The sequence below is a fragment of the Clinocottus analis genome, unplaced genomic scaffold, assembly GCF_023055335.1.
Source record: "Clinocottus analis isolate CAN_PGR_092001 unplaced genomic scaffold, fCliAna1.0.p SCAF_2, whole genome shotgun sequence".
Classification (NCBI taxonomy): domain Eukaryota; kingdom Metazoa; phylum Chordata; class Actinopteri; order Perciformes; family Cottidae; genus Clinocottus; species Clinocottus analis.
The window spans coordinates 4,260,315-4,280,911 of record NW_027175931.1 but is presented as its reverse complement, the minus strand read 5'-3'; the positions used below and the strand labels follow the sequence as shown (position 1 = coordinate 4,280,911).

General features: G+C 45.6%; 1 protein-coding gene across 1 annotated transcript in view; it reads left to right on the top strand.

The window, feature by feature from the left end:
- Positions 1–20,126, top strand: part of igsf11 (immunoglobulin superfamily member 11) — a 94,840-nt gene extending 74,714 nt beyond the window's left edge. The window contains exons 3-8 of the mRNA XM_068585757.1: positions 6,055–6,215; positions 12,277–12,481; positions 12,874–13,029; positions 14,631–14,753; positions 15,581–15,728; positions 16,543–20,126. Coding sequence (XP_068441858.1) covers positions 6,055–6,215; positions 12,277–12,481; positions 12,874–13,029; positions 14,631–14,753; positions 15,581–15,728; positions 16,543–17,152 — 1,403 coding nt within the window. The 3' untranslated portion in view covers positions 17,153–20,126. The remainder of the gene's footprint in view (positions 1–6,054; positions 6,216–12,276; positions 12,482–12,873; positions 13,030–14,630; positions 14,754–15,580; positions 15,729–16,542) is intronic.
- The last annotated feature ends 471 nt before the right edge of the window (positions 20,127–20,597 follow it).

The following is a 20,597-nucleotide window of genomic DNA, read 5'->3' as shown; positions in this document are numbered from 1 at the left end:
GATTTACGACTATCAAATGTAGTTTGAGTGGTTATTCAAGAGATTATAGGATCCAGAACGCGGCCGGGAGACGGCCGCGTCACAAGCGCAGAGGAATCGATTGACATTCTGGAAAAATACGCTTTCTCTCCTTCTTGTCGAGAATTAGCTGTGAAGATCGATACCACTCACACGTCTGCAGCCAAAGCTAGCCGCCTGTTAGCCTAGCTTAGCACAAAGCGTAGAAACAGGGGGGAACACACCAAGACATGTGAAACTCACAAATAAAGACTTGTTTATTTAATTTACTCAACAACTGAAATGTAAAATTGTCTTTTTTTTTACATTGCATTTTATTAAGTAAGTTATGTCAAGGCCTTAAAACTATCTGAAGGTTATACATGTGTATGTTATAGTGACCTTAATGTAATCCAAAACAACCAAAACCAATGTGTGTAAAATGTTGATATTTCTTCGTTACATTTCTTTCTTTATTTATTATGTTTTACAAAAAAAAGTCTGGGGTCAAATTGACCCCAAAGGACACCGATGCGTACAAGATTATGCACAGGACATTAAAAACATATCATCATGTTGATTCACCCAGTTGTCCCCATTAAATTAGGAAAAGACACAAAATATGAAGCAAAAAAACAATGCTGTCAATTATTAATTTAGACACGTTAAACATTGAATGGGGTCAAGTTGAGTTTGGGACTTTATTCATTTGTCTTTCTTCACCTCCGCGGTGCTTTGTGGTGCTTGATGAGTTGCCACAGAGCAGCTGGGTACGGAAACGCACCACCTGAGTTTCAGGCGTATGTGTTCGCTCGCTCGTCGGTTTCGCCCTGGTGCCTCGCGGGCGGCGGCGGCGGCGACATCACAGGGTCGGCCATACATGAACAGGAAGCTCCTGGGGTCCACACCGCCGGAGCCTGTGTTTGGGGGGCCGCAGGTGTCGCTGCACATGAATCCGCGTGTGGATGTGGTCATGCTTGTGTTTAATTTCATGTTGTTGTTTTCCCCTCGTACTGTGGAGGTTAAAGCACGAAGGCAGTCGCGAATGGCGCTTTGAGCTCGAAGAGAAATGGCAAGAGGATGCAGATTAAACGGGAAACGTGATCGGAGCGGCCAACTGTCACGCCGGAAGCACGAGACGCACGCTTTCATTACTTTTCATCACGCTTTCATTCCTCCGCTCACTTCTTAAGAGCTCTGGCGCTCGGAGGAGAGGCAGCCGACAAGAGGTCGCTATCAAGCAGGAAGACGGCCAACTGCGACCGTGCACGTTGCTGTCTGGGCTCAAAATGTGAACACTATTGGTGTGTTACAAAAAAAGAGGTTTACACATAGAAACAGGGAGAATTATTCATTCACTGTTGCCTTTATGTCACTTTTACACGTGTACACTGATGTGTGTTGGGTTGGCTTTTCATTAGACTAACTTTTAGCAGCATCATCACTCAGCTCACTTAAACAAGTGTGTGTGCGTGTGTGTGTGTGTGTGTGTGTGTGTGAACACTGAAGCCTTGCCAGCGGCTCAGCACATCACAGCTTCGGGGGCATCTGTTTGAAACTGAAATAAAAGTAAAGGCTATGAATAAAAGAGCCACATGAATAAAAAACACAGTATGCAAATGACTTTCCAAGCAGAGGTTGTCTATGTGTGAGTGTGTGTGTGTGTGTGTGTGTGTGTGTGTGTGTGTGTGTGTGTGTGTGTGTGTGTGTGTGTGAGGGAGAGATATAGTAGGTGTCTTAGTGAGTGAGAGAGTGGAAGTGTTGTATTCACCCTGCATTTGTCCTCCATCTCATCACAACTGCACCTTAGCTTGATTGACTTAGAGCACACAAACACACAAACACACACACACACACACACACACACACACACACGTACATATTTCCATGCTCTCTAAGGTGTGTTGTTTTCTCATGCATTAATCAACAGCAGTTTTGACACTTGGCTCCTGAATGAGGGGAGAGAGAGAGAGAGAGAGAGAGAGAGAGAGAGAGAGAGAGAGAGAGAGAGGTACTGTTGGTTCACTCTGCTTTAGCGCTGCCTGGGGCGACTTTATCAATTAGGCCTCTCTGGAAGCAGCAGCATGCTCCCTCCTTCCTCCTTCCTTGTGTGTCCTCCTGTAGCTCACTCGTCCTCTTTTCTCTTTTTGTATATTCCTCCTCTCTGTACCTCCCTCCCTCCCTGCCCGTATTGCATCTTTCCCATGAGCTCTTCTCTTCCTCCCTCGTCCTCTACCTCTCACGCCTCCTCCTCACCACTTTGTTCCTCACTTGTCTCCTACCCGTCACGAGCGTGTCCTTCGTAGCTCCTCCCTCGCTCGCTTTCCAGTAGTTTCTCCGTTTTACTCGAAACGACTTTGGGATCCAACATTTTAAAGATGAACATAATGATGAGAAGAAACTATAATCCAAACCCTCATAAAATAATGGATTTTATAATGATTGACATGGTCCTTTTACTTCAGGTGTAGATACTTTGTTCGTCTTATCATGAAATTCAAGCTGTTCTTTATATGTTCGTCAATATCTTTGCAAACAACAGTGAAGCGGTGACTTTTAAAAAGCTATTTTTAAAAAAAAGTTGCTGTACTCGACATATATTTGTACATTTAAATCATCTCGTTCTCGTCAGTTGACTAAATTGAGTCGAGATGACTAAATCAGATAATATCAAGGTTTTTGTCACGCAAGGGTTTTATTGTTATGGAGATATCCGTCGGTCTTTAGGTCCCTAGTAAAGGTGAGAAGGCTGCACTTGTCTCATACAGGTGTGCATCCCTGTGAGCGCTGCATGGTCGGCATTGGGGAGTTCCTCCTGTCAGTCAGGCTGCTCTGATCCTGCTGAGCACCGAGGGGAAAAAGAGCAGCATATAGGGATCAATATGTGCGTCGACAGAAACATGTCTCGGATGGACAGCTTGTTCACATCCCAGAGCTCGGCCTGGAGACACGAAGATGACTGAGGAACGCTGCGCTGCACTCAGCCCGTGGCAAAGAAGTGTGAAATAAGGGGAAAAAGCAACTAGAACTAGTCTTTGCAAGAGTTTCCTAAAATGCGTAGACTTTGCATCTGACTTGGGTAGAAATGTCGACAGCGCAGTCATTTCCTCTTCAGTCCCACAACAGCACAGAGCACATCATACTGTAGTGAATCCATTTGTTCTTTTTTTTTGTATCTGGGTGGCCATATTCCACAATAAGCTGCTCACCATTCATCCCTCCCATATCAAACCCTTCAAAGTGTTCGTTCTGGGAGAGCGTGTCGTCTACCCGGACATGCTCCAGGAGCGGCGCCGGAGAGCTGGCGCGAAAACGCTTTGGCGTTAGAGGTTTGTGCAATAATGAGGCAACGCCGAGCAACTCTGTCTCTCTGACGCGTCCCCGAAGGTCAGCCGTACGTACATGTCACCGATGGCATCCGCTGATGAGTTTGAATGCGATGGCAGTGGGTGGGATGTCCCTTCTGCGTGTATGTGTGTGTGTGTGTGTGTGTGTGTTGGAGGGCACGTGTGCACATATGTGCGCGCTGTGTGTACAGTATGTTCGCGGGCTTGTTTGGGATTTCGAGTGTGTGTCTGTCTTCTTTGGTCGTGGGAGGCTTACAGGCTCTGTGCGCAGAGGTTCCCTAATCCAGTGTTTTGAAATGAGCCCTCCAGCTGTTGTGGGCTTGAGAGACCGCTGCCTTGGAGGAGGCTTAGGGACGATAAGAAGCTCTTTCTATCTTCATTCCTCTAGGACCTCCTCTTTCTTTCTTTCTTTCTTTCTTTCTTTCTGTCTTTCTTTTCTCCAATCTCCCTCTGTCTTTCTCCCCCAACCTAAATCCAGCACACTTAATATCTCTGTGGCCGAGAGAATAAACACTTACACTGATCCCGTGCTGCCGCTACGCAATCTCGTCTTGCGTCGGGGTCGTAACCTTTGGCGTGAGCGTCCCCTTCTTTGCCGCTAAGACTCCAGTAAGACCATAGGTTTGACTGCGAAGCATGAAGTGAACATTGTGTACACAGAGGATGAAAGGAGATCAGATTAGAGCGGGTGGGCCGAGGCCGATCTTCATCATATTCACACTGCGGCCTGAGATTGTGGATGCGTTATGGACTAAATGGAGGCCGTTAGCTGCATTGTGTAGTCCGGACCGCGGGACAGTGTCGTGCTGCTCATCTCACAGTCTTCTAATTCCAGCTGCTGAGTTACAGTGAGGAGTCGTACTGCTGTAAATGATACATATGGACGTCCCAAGTGGAATTGCTTGCATAATGTATGGCGAGTCTCTTCACGGCGCGTATCTCCGCCATGCCAGCAGTGAGCCTGCGGGGGCGCGTCGTGACCGCCAGCAGAAGGAAACGCGTAGGAAGTCTGCAGGTTTTTCGGACACAGCGAGAGGGAGCAACAGGCGGTCTGTATGTGGTATTCAAAACCCACCGAGTTCAAGCAGAAATGACACTTAAGCGTGTCCATGTGGGGTCCAGGAGGTTTACATTTGGGCTGCAGATGAGGGTCCCAAGTGGGTTTGTCCACAGTTGCCACAGTGGCCTCACCTGTGTTTAACCATATGGGTTTCAAGTTGGATTATTCTCCATATAATAGATAGTAGGGTGATGGGGTTTTGGTGGTGATTAGAATCTTGGAAAAGTTAAAGATTAGCAACTCAATTGATTTGATTGCGTTAGTATTTTTTATGTAGCGTCAAATCCTCCCTCTGGACACCTTCAGGGCCAAAAATGCCTCGTTGATGTCCATGAAAACCACTTTTTTTTTATTATCTCACTGTCATTGCAGTATAAAACCATGCATTCTGGGACGGCACTAATGAGATCAAATCAATTTTGTTGCTAATCTTTGACGTTTCCAAGACTCTAATCGCCACCAAAACCCCATCACCCTACTATTTATTTTATGGCCACCGTGGAAACTGTGGACAAACCCACTCGGGACCTTATCTGCAGCCCACATTTAAACCTTATGGGCCCCACGTGGACATGCCATCCACTTTGTGAATTGGAAATAATACTGGATGCATGGTTGGTCGTGAGATTTCTATTCTGTTCATTGCTTCCACTTGACATCTGGCTCGACTCCTACGGACCGCACACATGACGTGCTGCTAGTTTCTGCTATTGGCTTATGGCGAGATCGTCATCTCACATTTTCACTAACAAGGATGATTCACAGGACATGATCAATTATCCGTAATCACATCAGTGCCATCATCCTCCCCACCACGTTTAGATAAGAGTACTTCCCATCGGGCTTTTTGGACATGGATACATGCTTGCGAGGGAGATCTAACTTAATTTCAGGCTGTAACGTCTTTAGCTGGTCTAGAAATAGGACGCCGCATGTACACATCTGTCTCTGTGGGTCTGTTCTGGCCGACAGCTGAATCCCGTCGAGGAAAGCCACTTCTCGGTACCTCGGGTTTGGAGTTTTGTTGCACTTGACAACAATCTATCATAGTTGTTTGTATGCGCCGCGAGACGCAGCACACAGCATCCGATTGGACCGTCAGCATCCCCGCTTGTCGTGTTCATTTAGGATGTATTGATACAGGTCGTGTTCCCAGGAAGGCGGCGAGAAGTACGACGTTTTTTTAAGGGTGAATAACTCAAGAGACAGCCTATCGTGTTCCCCCATTACACTATTGCATATTTCATGTGATCCTTCACAGCGTGGTTTTAGATGTTTGTTTAGCTGCTGAGAGCGTTTCAAAAAGAGGAGCCGGGTTCAGAAATCATGTTTGTTTTGCTGTTAAGATCAAAAACGACTGCGGAGAAAGGGACGCGCACAGAAGCGAAGCATCCCTTTCTTTTGTACATGGCAGAGGGGGTTGCTTATTATTACTTATCGAGGTCTCCTCCTTCATGCGTCGGTCTTTCCCAAGACAAAATTGCACATATATTTTCAGGAAAATCGTCCAATTTGCATCTGTTTTAAATTGTAACGGCTATATTTAGATATCTGCTTGCCTCCGCCTGTTTCACCTGTACCCCTCGGTACTGTGAGTGCTCATCCATCGTGTGCCAAAGCGCTGATCCCTGCCTCTTCCCCTCCCTGCAGTGTGTGTGCGGGCGCTGGACGTGACGGTATCCAAAGACATCCTGGTGGCCCGCGGCCAAGCGGCCGTCCTGCACTGCTCCTTCACCACCAGCGCTGCCCTCAACAACCTCAACATCATCTGGATGGTGACGCCGCGCTCCAACGCCAACCAGCCAGAGCAGGTAGGCAGGCGCACAACGCTGCAAATCACTAAGTGAACGGAGCGCGTTCCTCGTGAGAATCCCCAGCAGAGAAGAAGTGCTGTTGCAAACATATGTTGTAGACGGCAAAGGGACGGGAAAGGATTGACGGTTCACTGAGATGTACACTGTACCACTGAGATGCATGTAACTTATTTCCCCCTGCGTTTGCGTCACGTGGATGTCCGTGCTGCTCCCCAACGTCGACCTTACAGTCCAAGCAGGTACACAACGACTTGATCTGTACGAAGGTGTGCTCAGATACAGCGTGAAGAGTACCAGGAACAACTACAGAACTGAGACATTTGTGCACGATGCACATAGAGAGAGAATGTCTGGCGCTTGCGGGACATCCAGCAATATGCTCTGTGCATCGTGCATTTGCACGTGTATGCAAAATGTGCACAGGCCTTTTGTGCTATACCACACAAATAGACACAAATCTCCTCTTCCCGGTGCATCTGAACACACCTTTAGGAGGATATTAGTTACGCCAGATGACTTCATTAGTGGTATAGACGTAGGTGTGTCCATAGATTAGACGACTGTGACTTCCTAGAAGCGTAGCCTGCAGGACAGCAATGTCACGTAGCATTTTGTCTCCACCTTATAAACAATGCATCAATTGTGCGGCAAAGAGCATCCTGAAGCTAATTTCCAGATTTTGTTGATGTATTGTTGTGTATTTTGTCCCACTGGCTTCTGGCCATTGTTGCTTCCTGGCTTGCTGCTTTCTTTCTTTCTTTTTTTTTTACTTCTTTTATTTCTCACCTTCCCTTCCTGCCTCCGCTCTCTCGCTCTTTCGCTCTTTCACTCTTCCTTCCCTCCCTCCCCTTGCTGGACTTCCATGATTTCATTTGAGTCGGTTAACATGCAGCTGCAGGCCGTACAAGCTCACCTGCCTCCCTTCACTTTGAACCCGGGCGCTGGTCGGCCGTCCAAATAATACAATCATCTTCTGCACTAATTACCTCACACCCACGACAGGCTCTATATCGCAGCTGTTCTCACCACACACACACACACACACACACACACACACACGCACACAAACTGGCAGACAGACTGCTGGTACAAATGCATGCAAGGGCTTATATATATTTACTGCCTTCGCACATGCAGTACATAATATGCGCGTCGACTGCGCAAAAGAAGTGTGAAAACGGCCCGCGCATGTGTCCATACATCCATGAACGCCCACGTCCAAGAGCAATGCTCCCATGTGCACACCTGTGGAGAAGGGTTCATGGTAGCTCAAAACAGCAGTGACATAAACACGTACAGGCGCTCGCTCGCTCGTGGATGAACGCATGCGACTTTTCACACGCCGGGGGAGCGATGGCGGGCGCGGAGCCTCATGGAAGGTTGCGTAACATTCGCCGCGTTCTCGCGCTGCACCTTCACGCTGCATTGCGACACGCGACACCGTGCATGTCGATGACGGGGACATGACCAACACTGTTGTGTTTTTCATGCATGTATGCATACAGCGACAAACACGCACACACAAGAACAAACAGATACTTTGCGGAGTTCTTCGCGCGGGTTGTGCATGTGAAATTTTGGGAACGCGGCCTCACAGGTGAGTGATGGACTAAAGTGCCGCGTCGGGGCGACAGGCACAGTGCAAGGTCATTTTAGAGGAAGGGAATGTCATAAGTGATTACGGTTGATGCTGAAAGGCATTAAGAATTACTGAACAGAGGTCCGTACACTTGCACACCCTCGCAAACCCGCGCGAGCACTTTAGCGAGCGCCCTCGGACCGCTCGGATCTTTTCGATCTGAGCGCCGCGATCAGACACGCGACTTCTTTAGCGCCGGTTGAGGGCAACGGCGCGAGATGCGCTGTTTGTTTTTTTTTGACGTTGCTGCAGCTCGGTTTAATCGGGTCGTATATATTTGCTCCACGCTTTCCCCCGGCCGTGTTTTTAAACACTTCACTCTGTGGTTTACAGCATTCGTAATTGATTACGTGGCTGATTCCACCTTATAGGCTTCTGTATACAACTTCATGAGTCAGGGGTGAGCTTTAGATCATGCGTAGGACACGGGAGAAAGTGTGCGGCATGGGAAGTCTGAAGACTAAGAATAGCAAGCTTTAGCTTGTATTTTTTTTTTAAATATTTGTACCGTTCCTGTAAGTGGTTTTTCAGCTTAGCTGTTTTAGGAGAAACCCTGCAATAATACCCCATCCAAGCTGACACAGTGTCATGGGTCAAAACGTTTTTTCAATTCAATTCAGTCTATTTTGTACAGCCCGAAATCACCAACACAAGATTTGCCTCGGAGGGCTTTTACAATCTGTACCCATGACGTCCCCGTCCCAGGACCTCACATCGGATCAGGAAAAACTCCCCAAATAAAGAGAGAGAAAACCCTTTCACAGGGAAAAAAGTGGAAGAAACCTTCAGGAGAGCAACAGAGGAGGACGGAAGCAATAGATGTCATGTGACCAGGATGAGCAACGTAACAGAGTTACAGCACATTACATGAATGTGACCGAAGCTGTTCATATGATGAGTAGTATACGCGTGGTACACCATCCTAGTAGCCACAGTCCAGGTCAGTGGAAGAGGGAGAGAGGAGAGGCATCAGCCTGATCTCACAGAAACACGTTGTTCAAGAGGTAAAGTTATGCTGGTGACATGTTAACACTCTTACTTAGTTTCCATAAAGATGTTTCATGATTTCGTTGCCTGAACTTGAACCTACACATTATATGATAACATGCTAATGCGCCGTGTTAAAATGTTTTGGTCCATTTAAGTATTTCTGTGTTTTCACGTCTGTCCACAAACCGGGTTGTGGGGGTCTGAACATCGGCCAACCCACCTTCACGGGCCTCATCACAGCCAGGGATGGACGCAGGTGGCCCAGGGACAGAAATGATTATTTATTCCATTAAAATGTAATATAACCAGCTCAACGAGAGAGAGAAATCAGTGAGAGAGAGAGAGAGAGAAAGAAGGGGAGAGAGATACTAGATACATGTTTTGAGTGTATTTCTGTGGCTTATCAGGGATCTGTGTGTGTGTGTGTGTGTGTGTGTGTGTGTGTGTGTGTGTGTGTGTGTGTGTGTGTGTGTGTGTGTGTGTGTGTGTGTGTGTGTGTGTGTGTGTGTGTGTGTGTGTGGAGTCTGTGTCTAAACTTCGGCCTTGTTGAGGTCGCAGTCCTGTTTGTTTACTCTGAGCATCTGACAAACTGAGCTCCGGATTACAACATGTAGGCATGTACTAGCTCAGAGGAGTGTGTGTGTGTGTGTGTGTGTGTGTGTGTGTGTGTGTATTTGGGTGCGTAGTGTTCATGCGTGGTCTCCTGTCCCGTAATCTGTCTATCATGCCGTTTTTGTGATCAAATGTCCTGACCTTGTATTCTCCGGACTGCAAGGTGTGAGATAATCCAAATAAACGCACACACACACACACACACACACACACACACACACACAAGCAAACACACACACTAGACAATGGCTTCATGTTCCTGATCTGTTGTTTATCCTCTCTAAACTGTTTGGGTTATTTATTCTCGAATACAGGCTCCAGGTTCACTCTCCCGTCACACCACCTGTGAGACTAACGCTTAAAACTGATTTTGAAATCATTACAACAAATCAATATCACTCAGGAGACATTTTCTTCATTGTGGTGAGCTTGGCAGTTTCATAATGTCAGAACCTGAGATGTTTAGAAATCCAATTGTCATCCATATTTTCTCTTTATTTCTCTACTCTCTGGGCTCAGTAGGTTATTCAGGGTCAGTCAGATGTACAGGCTATGGTTGCCAGATAATGCCCCCTGTGTGCATCCACCTGTGGATCGCAGAGCCAGATAAAGAGACGCGCCGTCACACAATGTGAGTCAGCGCTTGCAGTGCGTGTGTGTGTTTGTGTGTTGGGTTTTTAGGAGGGAAAGGATGGAGAAGAGTTTTTTTTTTGTTTTTCCGCTGGACGTCCAGCTCGTCCAGCAAGAGCTCTTAGGGCCGCCCGCCATCTGAGTGGCAGCCATGACCTCCTTTCTCCTCGCGCACAGCCACAAAGCCAACCAGGCCATGCGAGAGGACACAGCACACCTTTTTTTTATCGAATAAATCACTTTTTGACCGACAGTATTGCTAACTTGAGTGATTCCTTTTTGTTTCTTTTTTTCTTTTTTGGGGGGTAAAAAACACCAACGGGAACTCTTTGAACCAAAAAGCAGGGACAGGTGTAAGATACGACACAGTTGAACACGGTCTGCTTTAATCCTCTGCTCACTCACACAAACACACACACACACACACGCTCAGTGTGTGTGTGTGTGAGGCCGATAGATTGGATCACTTTCACTGAGCATGCAGATTATATTGTTGGGTCACCAGGAGTGTAGAGCCACGTCATACCGGTGCCGTCTGTCAGAGATGGAAACGGAGATGCAGGCAGAGACAGACAGACAGACAGACAGACAGACAGACAGACAGACAGACAGACAGACAGACAGACAGACAGAACGTTTGACTGTAAAAAAAAGTTAACAGTCCAAATATAAGTAAAACCACACGTTTATTACACTGAAAAAAAGTCTGAGGCAGAATAATCATCACACACACTTGCACAAAAACTCAACACACTCCCCCATACACTGAAACACACACACACACACACACACACACACACACACAAGATGCAGTTGCAGGCTCTCATCACAGCTGAGGAGCTGCCTATTCATCTGCACATAAGAGGACAAAGCGAGCGTACTGCACTCAGGAAATTGCAGCCGCGCAATTTACAACCGTTAAGCAGCGATGGAGGACACAGTCACATACACACCGCTGCACTTTCATCAGAACTATCACTCTCACACACACATACATACATATGCACACACACACACACACACACACGTGCACATACACACACTGGTGCCAGTTGTTTCCCTGACTGGGTCTTTGAACAGTTCAATGAGGGTTCTTTTCACCAAACTGAATAGCCCCTCTGATTCGCCACCATGCTTTTGTGCGTACTTGTGCGTGTGTGTGTGTGTGTGTGTGTGTGTGAATGTCCGACGTGCGTGCACATGCCATGCGTTTGCGTGCGTCCTCTTCATCTTTTGTGCGAGCCCAGCTGAGGGGTCGAGAGCTGTTTTGCATCTGGCTCGGCCTCACAAGCGAGCTCCTCAGCCAGAGAGCTCGGAGGCCGACGGGAAGCTTTTCAAACTCATTGATCCGTCCGCTGCTCTTTAAATTTGGACGCACAAGACGAGTTTACCTGAATCCAAAGGCTCATTCTTACAAACATGTTCTCGTCGTGATTATTCTCAAGAAGTCGGTTTTCATTTCTTGCCGGATTTGGGATTCCTTGTGCAGAAAATTGTCCCGCCGTGCTCCTGTTTTGATTCATCAGATTGCAGTTTATATGTTTCCAAGTTAAAACGCTCTCAATTATGCATATCCATTTAGTGGGACGCTTTTATCCGAAGAGCCTCGCAGTACCGTGAAAGCACACTTTTAGAACGAAAAACCCTGGAATCTTAACGCAGTGAGCTAGAAACAACCACTCACAAATAAAATATATTTTTCTCTCTCTGTTTGTTTGTTCCCCGGGACATGAAAGTCTGCTCACTCCTCAACTTTGGCTGCTCGGCGTCCAGCTGTCGTTCAGCCTCTTGGTGGAACAAGGTCTCCCTCTAGTGAGAGACCTCTGTCACGACTAGGGAACATGTCCAGGAATCACAGGATCCATCGCCTCAGACTGAAGGAAGACATTGAGTTAAATGACCACGATTAAAAAAAAAAACATTTACACTTATAAACTTACTTGTTATTCTCCCACATTCTTTTTCTCTGGCCTCTTTTCCACCTATTTCCCTTCCAACCTTCCACCCTTTACCGTTTACTTCTCTATTTACCAACCTCACCCGACGTGCATAACCTTTCTCTCTCTCTCTCTCTCTCTCTCTCTCTCTCTCTCTCTCTCTCTCTCTCTCTCTCTCTCTCTCTCTCTCTCTCTGTGTGTCTCTCTTTTCGATCCTCCCCCCTCCCCTTGCATGGCATCCCCAATCCAGGTGATCATTTACCAGGGCGGCCAGGTGTTCAGCCTCGCCAAACACCTGGATGGCCGCGTGGGCTTCGTGGCCCCCATGCCAAGTACAAGTGCCTCCATCTTCATCAACAACACCCAGCTGTCTGACACTGGGACCTACCAGTGCCTGGTCAACAACCTCCCAGACAGAGGGGGCAACATCGGGGTCATTGGGCTCACCGTCTGGGGTAACCACACACACACACACACACACACACACACACACACACACGCGCCGCAGAATATGTATTTGCAAAGACGAGAGCTGTACATACGATTGCTTCACTTCATTCGCTGAGACAACGTAGAGAAGATAATCTCATGTTGAGTTTTCAAGAACCTGCCATCTTCTGATATTCAGGATTCCAGTGTTTTATAGCTATAAACATGTGTAAACAACAGCAAAACAGTCATTATGACAAATTACAGAAGGTTGAAACCCTATTGAGAAAATCTGCAGTGAAGCGAGCCCTGTTGGCTTAATGAATAAAATATGAAGTTCCCTCTGCAATTAGGAAAAAAACATGTGCATTGTAAAGTGGTTAACGAGCCGCCGCCGCCCGCTCTCTCCGTCTGCCAGTGCCCCCCTCGGTGCCGGCGTGTCGCATCCAGGGCACGCTGGACGTCGGCAGTGACATCATGCTGCTCTGCAGCTCGGAGGAAGGCATCCCCACGCCGTCCTACTCCTGGGAGAAGCTGGACGCGCTGCCCAAGCTGCCGCACAACGCCATGCAAGGTATTACAAACAGGCTGGCCATCGGGGTTCCCTTTTGCCCCACCTTTGCTGGTAAATCCAAAAAACAACAACAACAACAACACAGCTTGGCTCAGCCTCAGCGACAATCCCACACTACTGCCCCTCCACTGATCCTGATGATGGATGGAGTCTTCCAAACCCTGTGCAGTTGTGAATGTGTTTCTATTTTTTTTGCGCCCACTCTCTCATGCTGAATTCAGTCTCTGACACGATTGGATGATCTCTATTGCCATGTTGCTTCACATTGAGCGAATACCAGGAGTGTGTGTGTGTGTGTTTATCTGAGTTGTGTTTGGTTTTCAGCATCAGAGAGCCATGGTGTCGTGGACTCACCTTTTTCCGGCTGTCATCTAATCCAATCACTTGCTTTGTCTGTACACTACTGGTCAATAAAAGGCTTATTAATATACAGGATGTAACACTAACTGCTCATACACAGGATAGACAGATGATGGAGACACTGGGAAATATATGAAACATGTCAATCATCAGCTTTTGTGAGATGATAATGGGGATGTCTGTCTTCGAGGCTTCGCTGTATCACACCAAACATGCAGCTATGTTGGTAAAACCTACTTTAAACTAACCAATAGATACGTTTCTCACTTATTGCATGATGTTTATTATATAATATAGTGTAGTATGACTTCAAACAGACATTAAAATCTGTCTATTCTTCATTCAGGATGCGTCTCCTCTTGATATTCGTCTGAAAGCTGATTTGATTTAACACGTTTGACCTTCACATTGGTGGAATAAATGCTCTCAGTGCTCTCAGTACGACTGCCGAGGCCTTTTGAATGGATCCAGTAGCGTACAGATACGATTATGAACTCACGACTCAACCCATTCATCACTTGTGAAAGAAAGAAATCCTCAGCTTTATGTGTTTACTGTACAGTGTACAAGCACATACCTGGTATTAGACTGTGTAGCCCCCTCTGCTGGTAGACATAGGTAGTTCAGCTGGAAGTATTTTCATACTTTATAAACAAGCAAAATTTCCAATTGTTCATTGATTTATGGAAGCCCATTTCCTTCCTGTTATCTGGTGGGAAGAAAATCTCATACATTTTGACTTTCCTATCCGATAATTTCGACTGACTTATCTGATAATTTCCACTTTCTGTCCCATAAGTAGGACTTTATTTCATAATTTCGACTTTCTGTCTCATCATTATGACATTTTATGTCATGACGTTGACTTTCTTAACTCAAAAATACCATATTTCCATTTTAATTTGTATTTTACTGACGGTAATGGGCTTCCATATGTGTTATATGTTGCACTCAAAATGCAAATATATTTTTTTACAGGACTTCATCTCATAATTTAGACTTTCTATCTCATTATTATAACATTTTATCTAATAACTTTGACTTTAACTTAAAATTACCATATTTCCACTATTTTACTGACGGAAATGGGCTTCCATATGTCTTATATGTTGCACTCAAAATGCAATTATTTTTTTTTTAACCTTTTTTAGGGTCATTTGTTTGTGTGCCTCGGCATGTTTTTTTGTATTTCCGTCCCTTTACTAACCCCTGATGTGGCTGTGTGTGTGTGTGTCCATCAGACCAGAAGCAGGGCACTGTAACAATGAGAAACATCAGCACCAGCACCTCAGGACTCTACCAGTGTACCTCCAGCAACGACATCGGCAAGAGCACCTGTCTGCTCAACCTGCAGGTCGTAGCGCGTGAGTACCCTCAAGAACCCCGCTCCTTTTCCGCTGGACCCATGTGACACTGCTGTTGTCGTAAATATATATATATATATAGAGAGAGAGAGAGAGAGAGAGAGACCAGCTGAGACGTGGCTGTGCTCGTGAGGAAGAAAAGCCTCGTCTCACTCAAACTCTGACATACAGGGAAGTTAAAAGTCTTCCCCTTGAGTGACTCCTGCCAGACAGATACACAGAGACACAAGCAACCAGCAAGACCAAGAGCAGAACATCCTGCAGATAGCAGCCGGCCTGCTCCAATCAGAACAACAAAAAGAAGAGGTTTTTTAGTTTTTTGGGGTCAGGCGGGGTCAGACGGTTTTGATAGCTTGACAGGAAGGACTGTAAGATGGTTACAGAGTGTTTCATTGTGCGTCTGACAGCGTGTGACAGGTTGATGCTCGGTGTCAGGAATACAAGCAGACAGACAGCAGAGTGCTGAGTGTGTCTGTCAGAGACAACAGTTCAGTCCCTGCCAACGTGCTGCAGACGTAAACGCTCGGAAAAGAATTTGGTGACTCAAAACTATTCTCTTCCTTCCATGTTTCCTATTTGACTTGAGTATTGAGTACATAGATTGCAGTGTTGTTGTTTGCTTATATATTAATGCTCTGAATGTTGTATCTTGCTCCTTTGAGAGTAAATGACTAAAACAGATTTCGTTGCCACTCATTCGTCTCCCAAAATCCTGTTTTCTGTTTCGTTTTGTGGAGTCCATCCAGCCGTCTCTTCATTTGAGATGCTGGATGACTTCTGACTGCGTTCATGTTAACCTTCTCTCCTCCCGTCTCTGCGTCCTGCAGCCCAGCCTCAGAGCGTGGGGCTGATAGCGGGCACCATCGCTACGGGAATCCTCGCCGTCATCATCTGCTCCCTGTTAGTGGTGGTCACGCTCTTCTACTGGAAGAACAAGAACAAATACGACGAGGAGGAGATCCCCAACGAGATCAGGTTGGGCTTTACATTCGCAACCAAAACGCTGTTCGTCTCCAGAAAGACAACAGACAACTTTCTGTGACTGGACGTCTCAAACAGCGATCGTTTCCTCGCACACGTTTCCCAGAGTGTGGAAGGAGACGACACCGTTTGGCGTCTCTGCTCGAGTTCAAAAAGGCAGCGGCAGCTTTGTGTTTCCTAAACTGAAGATTAGTGTGTCAGCACGCCAATCACAAAGAATCAGTTTAAAGAAGAAAAAAAAAGAAGTTAATTGGATTTTAAGTTTGGAGAATTCAGCTTAATATATTTTTTTTAATCGCAAATGTTTCCCTCATCACAGGCTAATGCGCCCGTTCAAACCGGGCTGTGAACCTCTGTCAGTTAATTAAATGGGCCGCGATTTCTCCCCTCAATCATCTCCATGAATCATTTGGAAGATAAATCATAGTTCAGATATATTAAGGCTTCGGCTGATTCATAACTGATAACATATGCCTGATTTTGGGCTTAATCCCATATTCAATTTCAACCCTGACGGCTCTGCTTTACCCCCACGAATATATATATATATATATATATATATATATATATATATATATATATATATATATATATATATATTACAAAAAAAATACATATAATAGCCCATTCTTGTTTTGTTTTTATGGTATTTTTCTTGCTATTGTATTATTGTGATGGACTCCATATCTAACAGGGTCAAGAGCATCGATGTAGCACTAAGTTTCTCACTGTTGGCTGCATAGAAGAGCTTCTTTTAACTGTTTTCAAAGTTTTCCTCACAACTTCACACTTCTATCTCTCCCGACAGAGAAGACGACCTTCCTCCCAAGAGGTCATCCTCGGCGAAGGCCTTCCACGCGGACGCCTCGTCCTCCGAGAACGACACGCTGACGTCCACCAACACGTACAACAGCCGCTACTGGCACAACCCCAAACCCAACTACGACACCAACTCCTACACGCGCTACAACGGAGACACTCGCCAGACCTTCTCCGCCGCCGCCCACGCCGCCCACGCCGGTCACGGCGGTCACGGACAGGCGGCCCAGAGCGCGGGCCACGGCCACGGACACGGCCACGGCCACGCGGCGCCCACGGCGCCGGGCTCGGCCCCGCTGTCCCGTCACGCGCAGCCGCCGTCGCAGACGGCGACGGCGCCGACTACGGCGCCGCCGCCGATGACGACGGCGTTCGCCAACGGCAGCCACACGCTGCCGCCGCCCAAGACTCTGGTGGTCACCACGAACTCCGCACCGTCCCCTCCCGCCATGGTGCGCAGCAACGGCTCCGTGAGCCTCAAGCCGGCGGTGACGTCGGCGCACACGCACTCCTACGCCGTGAGCCAGGCCACGCTGGAGCGCATGGGGGCGGTGCCCGTGATGGTGCCCGCCCAGAGCAGGGCGGGCTCGCTGGTGTGAGGAGCCTCTTTTGAAACACGGGACTAAAATAAGCCCCGCCGAGTACGCGAACACTGACCGGACACGGGCCGAAGCAGCCGCGCCGCCCTTTACAACTGTGTCTTGTCTCCAGCTCTTTTATCTGAAAAGCAAACTGGGATTTAAGCGCGCAGAGTTCACGTAATGCCAATTCCTTCTCCGAGTAGACGAGCACTGCGTGGGATACGCCCATCCGCTCATTGGATGGGCGTTTCCCTGGCGGATGTGGCGGGAACTATTTTTTTCAGTCACTCGGATGAATTTGCAAAAAAAGCTGTTGTGAAGTTTCTCCAGCACGGCTTTTTGGATCCCCAGATGTGTTTTCCAGGCGGGATTATTGGGATGATTGTGGACTTTTCTTTCTTTCTTTCTTTCTTTCTTTGGACTCAAAGCAACACAAAGCCATGGTCATCATCTCGGAGAGAGGGAGCGGGCTGCGATTCCCGCACACATGCATGTGTCTCTTGTTTTTAGGATTAACAAATTACATCCGTATTATTTCTACTAATTTCTTTTTCAGAGACGATGAGGGATTAGGCATTGAAATAGTGAATGTTCAAACGTCTGTTGGGAGTAAGCTGAGGGATGAAAGTGTTAAAATGACACGACGTCGGGTGAAATGGCCTTACAAGCTTGGGGCGAGGGGTTTTATTGGGTGCAATAATACAACTTACATGACTGAAAGCCAACATTTGAATAACTTTTTTCGCACTTTTCAGAGCAATTTTTATATCAAAACTGCTGTCTTATGAACAATAACTTCACAATGACTTGTTTTACGCATACTTCATATATCACATCTCTTTCTGCACTCACAAAATATAGCATAAACAGAAAGCTATACTGCCCCCCCCCCCCTCTTGTCCACAACTGAACCCGCAGATGGATATTGTCGTAATATTTGCCGTGCTCATCCTTTGTCGTCGTCCTAAGTTGGTTCATGTCACATCAGTGCTGCTTTCAGAAGGATGAGAGGATGTCTTATTTCATAAATGCTTTATAATGGGAAAAATATATATATAAATATATATATAGACATATATTATATATATATATTTAAAGGTGATTTTCTTCCCCTTGACAAATGCTTACACCTGTTGGTTTCTACTGTACATATTTTAACTACAAAAGTAGGCTAGATTGTGAATCAAAGAAAATACATGACATGTCCGACTGATACATATTCTACAACTCATGTGTCTTAATTTAAAAAAAAAACAAGCTGTTTTATTCGTCAGTGTTATTGGTTTCAATGAAGGGATGTTTTTCTTTCTTTTTTTTTCCATTTTCCAATGAGTCCTGCCATTTCATTACAAGGTCTGAGGTGAACATGGTTAAACATGAACGGCCATATGTGTGAGTATTAATAATAATAGACACCTCTGCTGTGCTAAGGTAGAACGTTTCACTGTGTTTCTGTATTTCTACTTTAACCAAATATCTCACCGGCCCGTTGAAGAACTGTTAGTGATCCCAGCTCCTCATCCCTCGTTGTGCTTTTCTTCAACGCCCTCCACTGATGATTTGTTGTAGCTATGATGCAATATGTAACGCCGCACATTTGTTTCTTCTTCTGTTTGACATGCAATATTGGAGAGTGTGTTTTATTCTTCGAAGCAATCCCTCTTTGCTTTTGACATATGACATTTAATTGAATGTGCTTCTTTTTTTTTTTGCTTTGGCATTTAAATATATACCGAGACAAATTAATGTGCTAACGTTACAAAACACGCTTTTAACACGTATAATCTCTTGATTTAAGGTGGAAACATTATTTTTTTAATTGATATTATTTAGTCCAGTTTACTTCACTGACTTTAGAAAACAGTATTACATTTATTTAAGTTTTTAGTTGGTGTTATATTACACTCAAATTCTTAATTAATTAATTTGTTTGGCAGCTACTTTGAAGTGGTATTAGCGCATTATTTCAGACTGGAATCATAAATGAACAAACACTCTTTAATACTTATACTCCCACACGTATTTGGCTACAGCGAGCGACGCACACTCGACAAGCTGAGGTACTTTTGTGTTGTTGCTGTAATTCACACGTTTGTGGAGTCACACAAAAGAGCCGCTGCGTGCAGTCAACACTGACTTTACATCACAGTTTGTCGTCGGTGACGTCGCCTGAATGCTAATCCTCATATTCTCCTTTTTTTTCCGCCTGGAAGTCAAAATATAGATGGCTTGTAGTTTGTTATCTGCATTTTTTTTTATTTATTCACTATCAGTTACAACATATATCAGTCCAGTTCAATCACAAATGATGTTTCTTCATCCGTGTACATTTGACCCCGGTCTGCTCAGTATTATTACACATTTATCCGCCGTGTTTTTTCATTGTTTTTTTTAATTTTTTGGTCTACCGTGTGGCAGAGCTTCAGTACTTTGGTGAATCCCACCTGCAACTCTCTCTCTCACACACACACACACACACACACACACACACACGCACACACACGTCGATTCATAAACACAGAGTTCATATGATCTAAGGTCCATTAATACCTCCCTGCCTTTTTGTCTCACCGTGTTGGTTTAAATAATAAATTGGATTTCACTCAGCATCTCTCCGTCCCTTCAGCGCTGGCCAACTAACATTAAAAGGAGAATTTGTCTCCTAACATCTCTGGCTCCCGTTCTTCCCAGAGAATAGAAACAAATCCCGGCTGGAAAAGCTAAACTGAGATTATTTTGAATAACTCCGCCCTCTGTTTGCAGGAACAATGGAGGACAGAGAGCACGATCAGTAGAAAACTACTGAGGCTTTAACCCAGATTGAATATCAATCTCTCATCTTACACTTGGTGGTGTATGGGTTGTGTACATAGATAAATAATGACTTGTGATATATTGCCAATAGTTAAGCCAATCTTGTAAATATGTATAAAAATACATTTTGTTCTTATTGTTGGGTTGAAATGAAATAGGAAAAAAATAACACTGGAACTTGTAGTGAATAAATATTGTTAATACATTCTAATCTGCTTCCCACTCATTTGTTTGTTTGTGTTGTTTTATGATTTCCCAGCCTGCTTCGTGATTATCAGATGAAACATTACATCGCTCAATTATTAATAATATAATTATAAATGACCTTTAAGGAACGTTTGCTTCATAAATCTTCAAGTGGATCATTATTAAGAAACAGAAACAATGTCCGTGTTCTCGCTCCGTGCATCTATAATGTGAACGTGTTTTGCATAAAACTGGAGATATTGTCTTGAGGAGAAGCCGCCGGTGTGATATAAGCAACTTTCATATTTCACGCTTTGCTCAGCAAGCTTTCAATGAAACGTATTCATCCGGCCTCTGGTGTTCCTGCAGGCCGTTAAGACAATCATAAAGACGGAAGCCGCACAGAATAATAAAACGTAGAATATGCAAAAGAGCTAGTTTCTTCACGCTCTCGTGGTTTCTA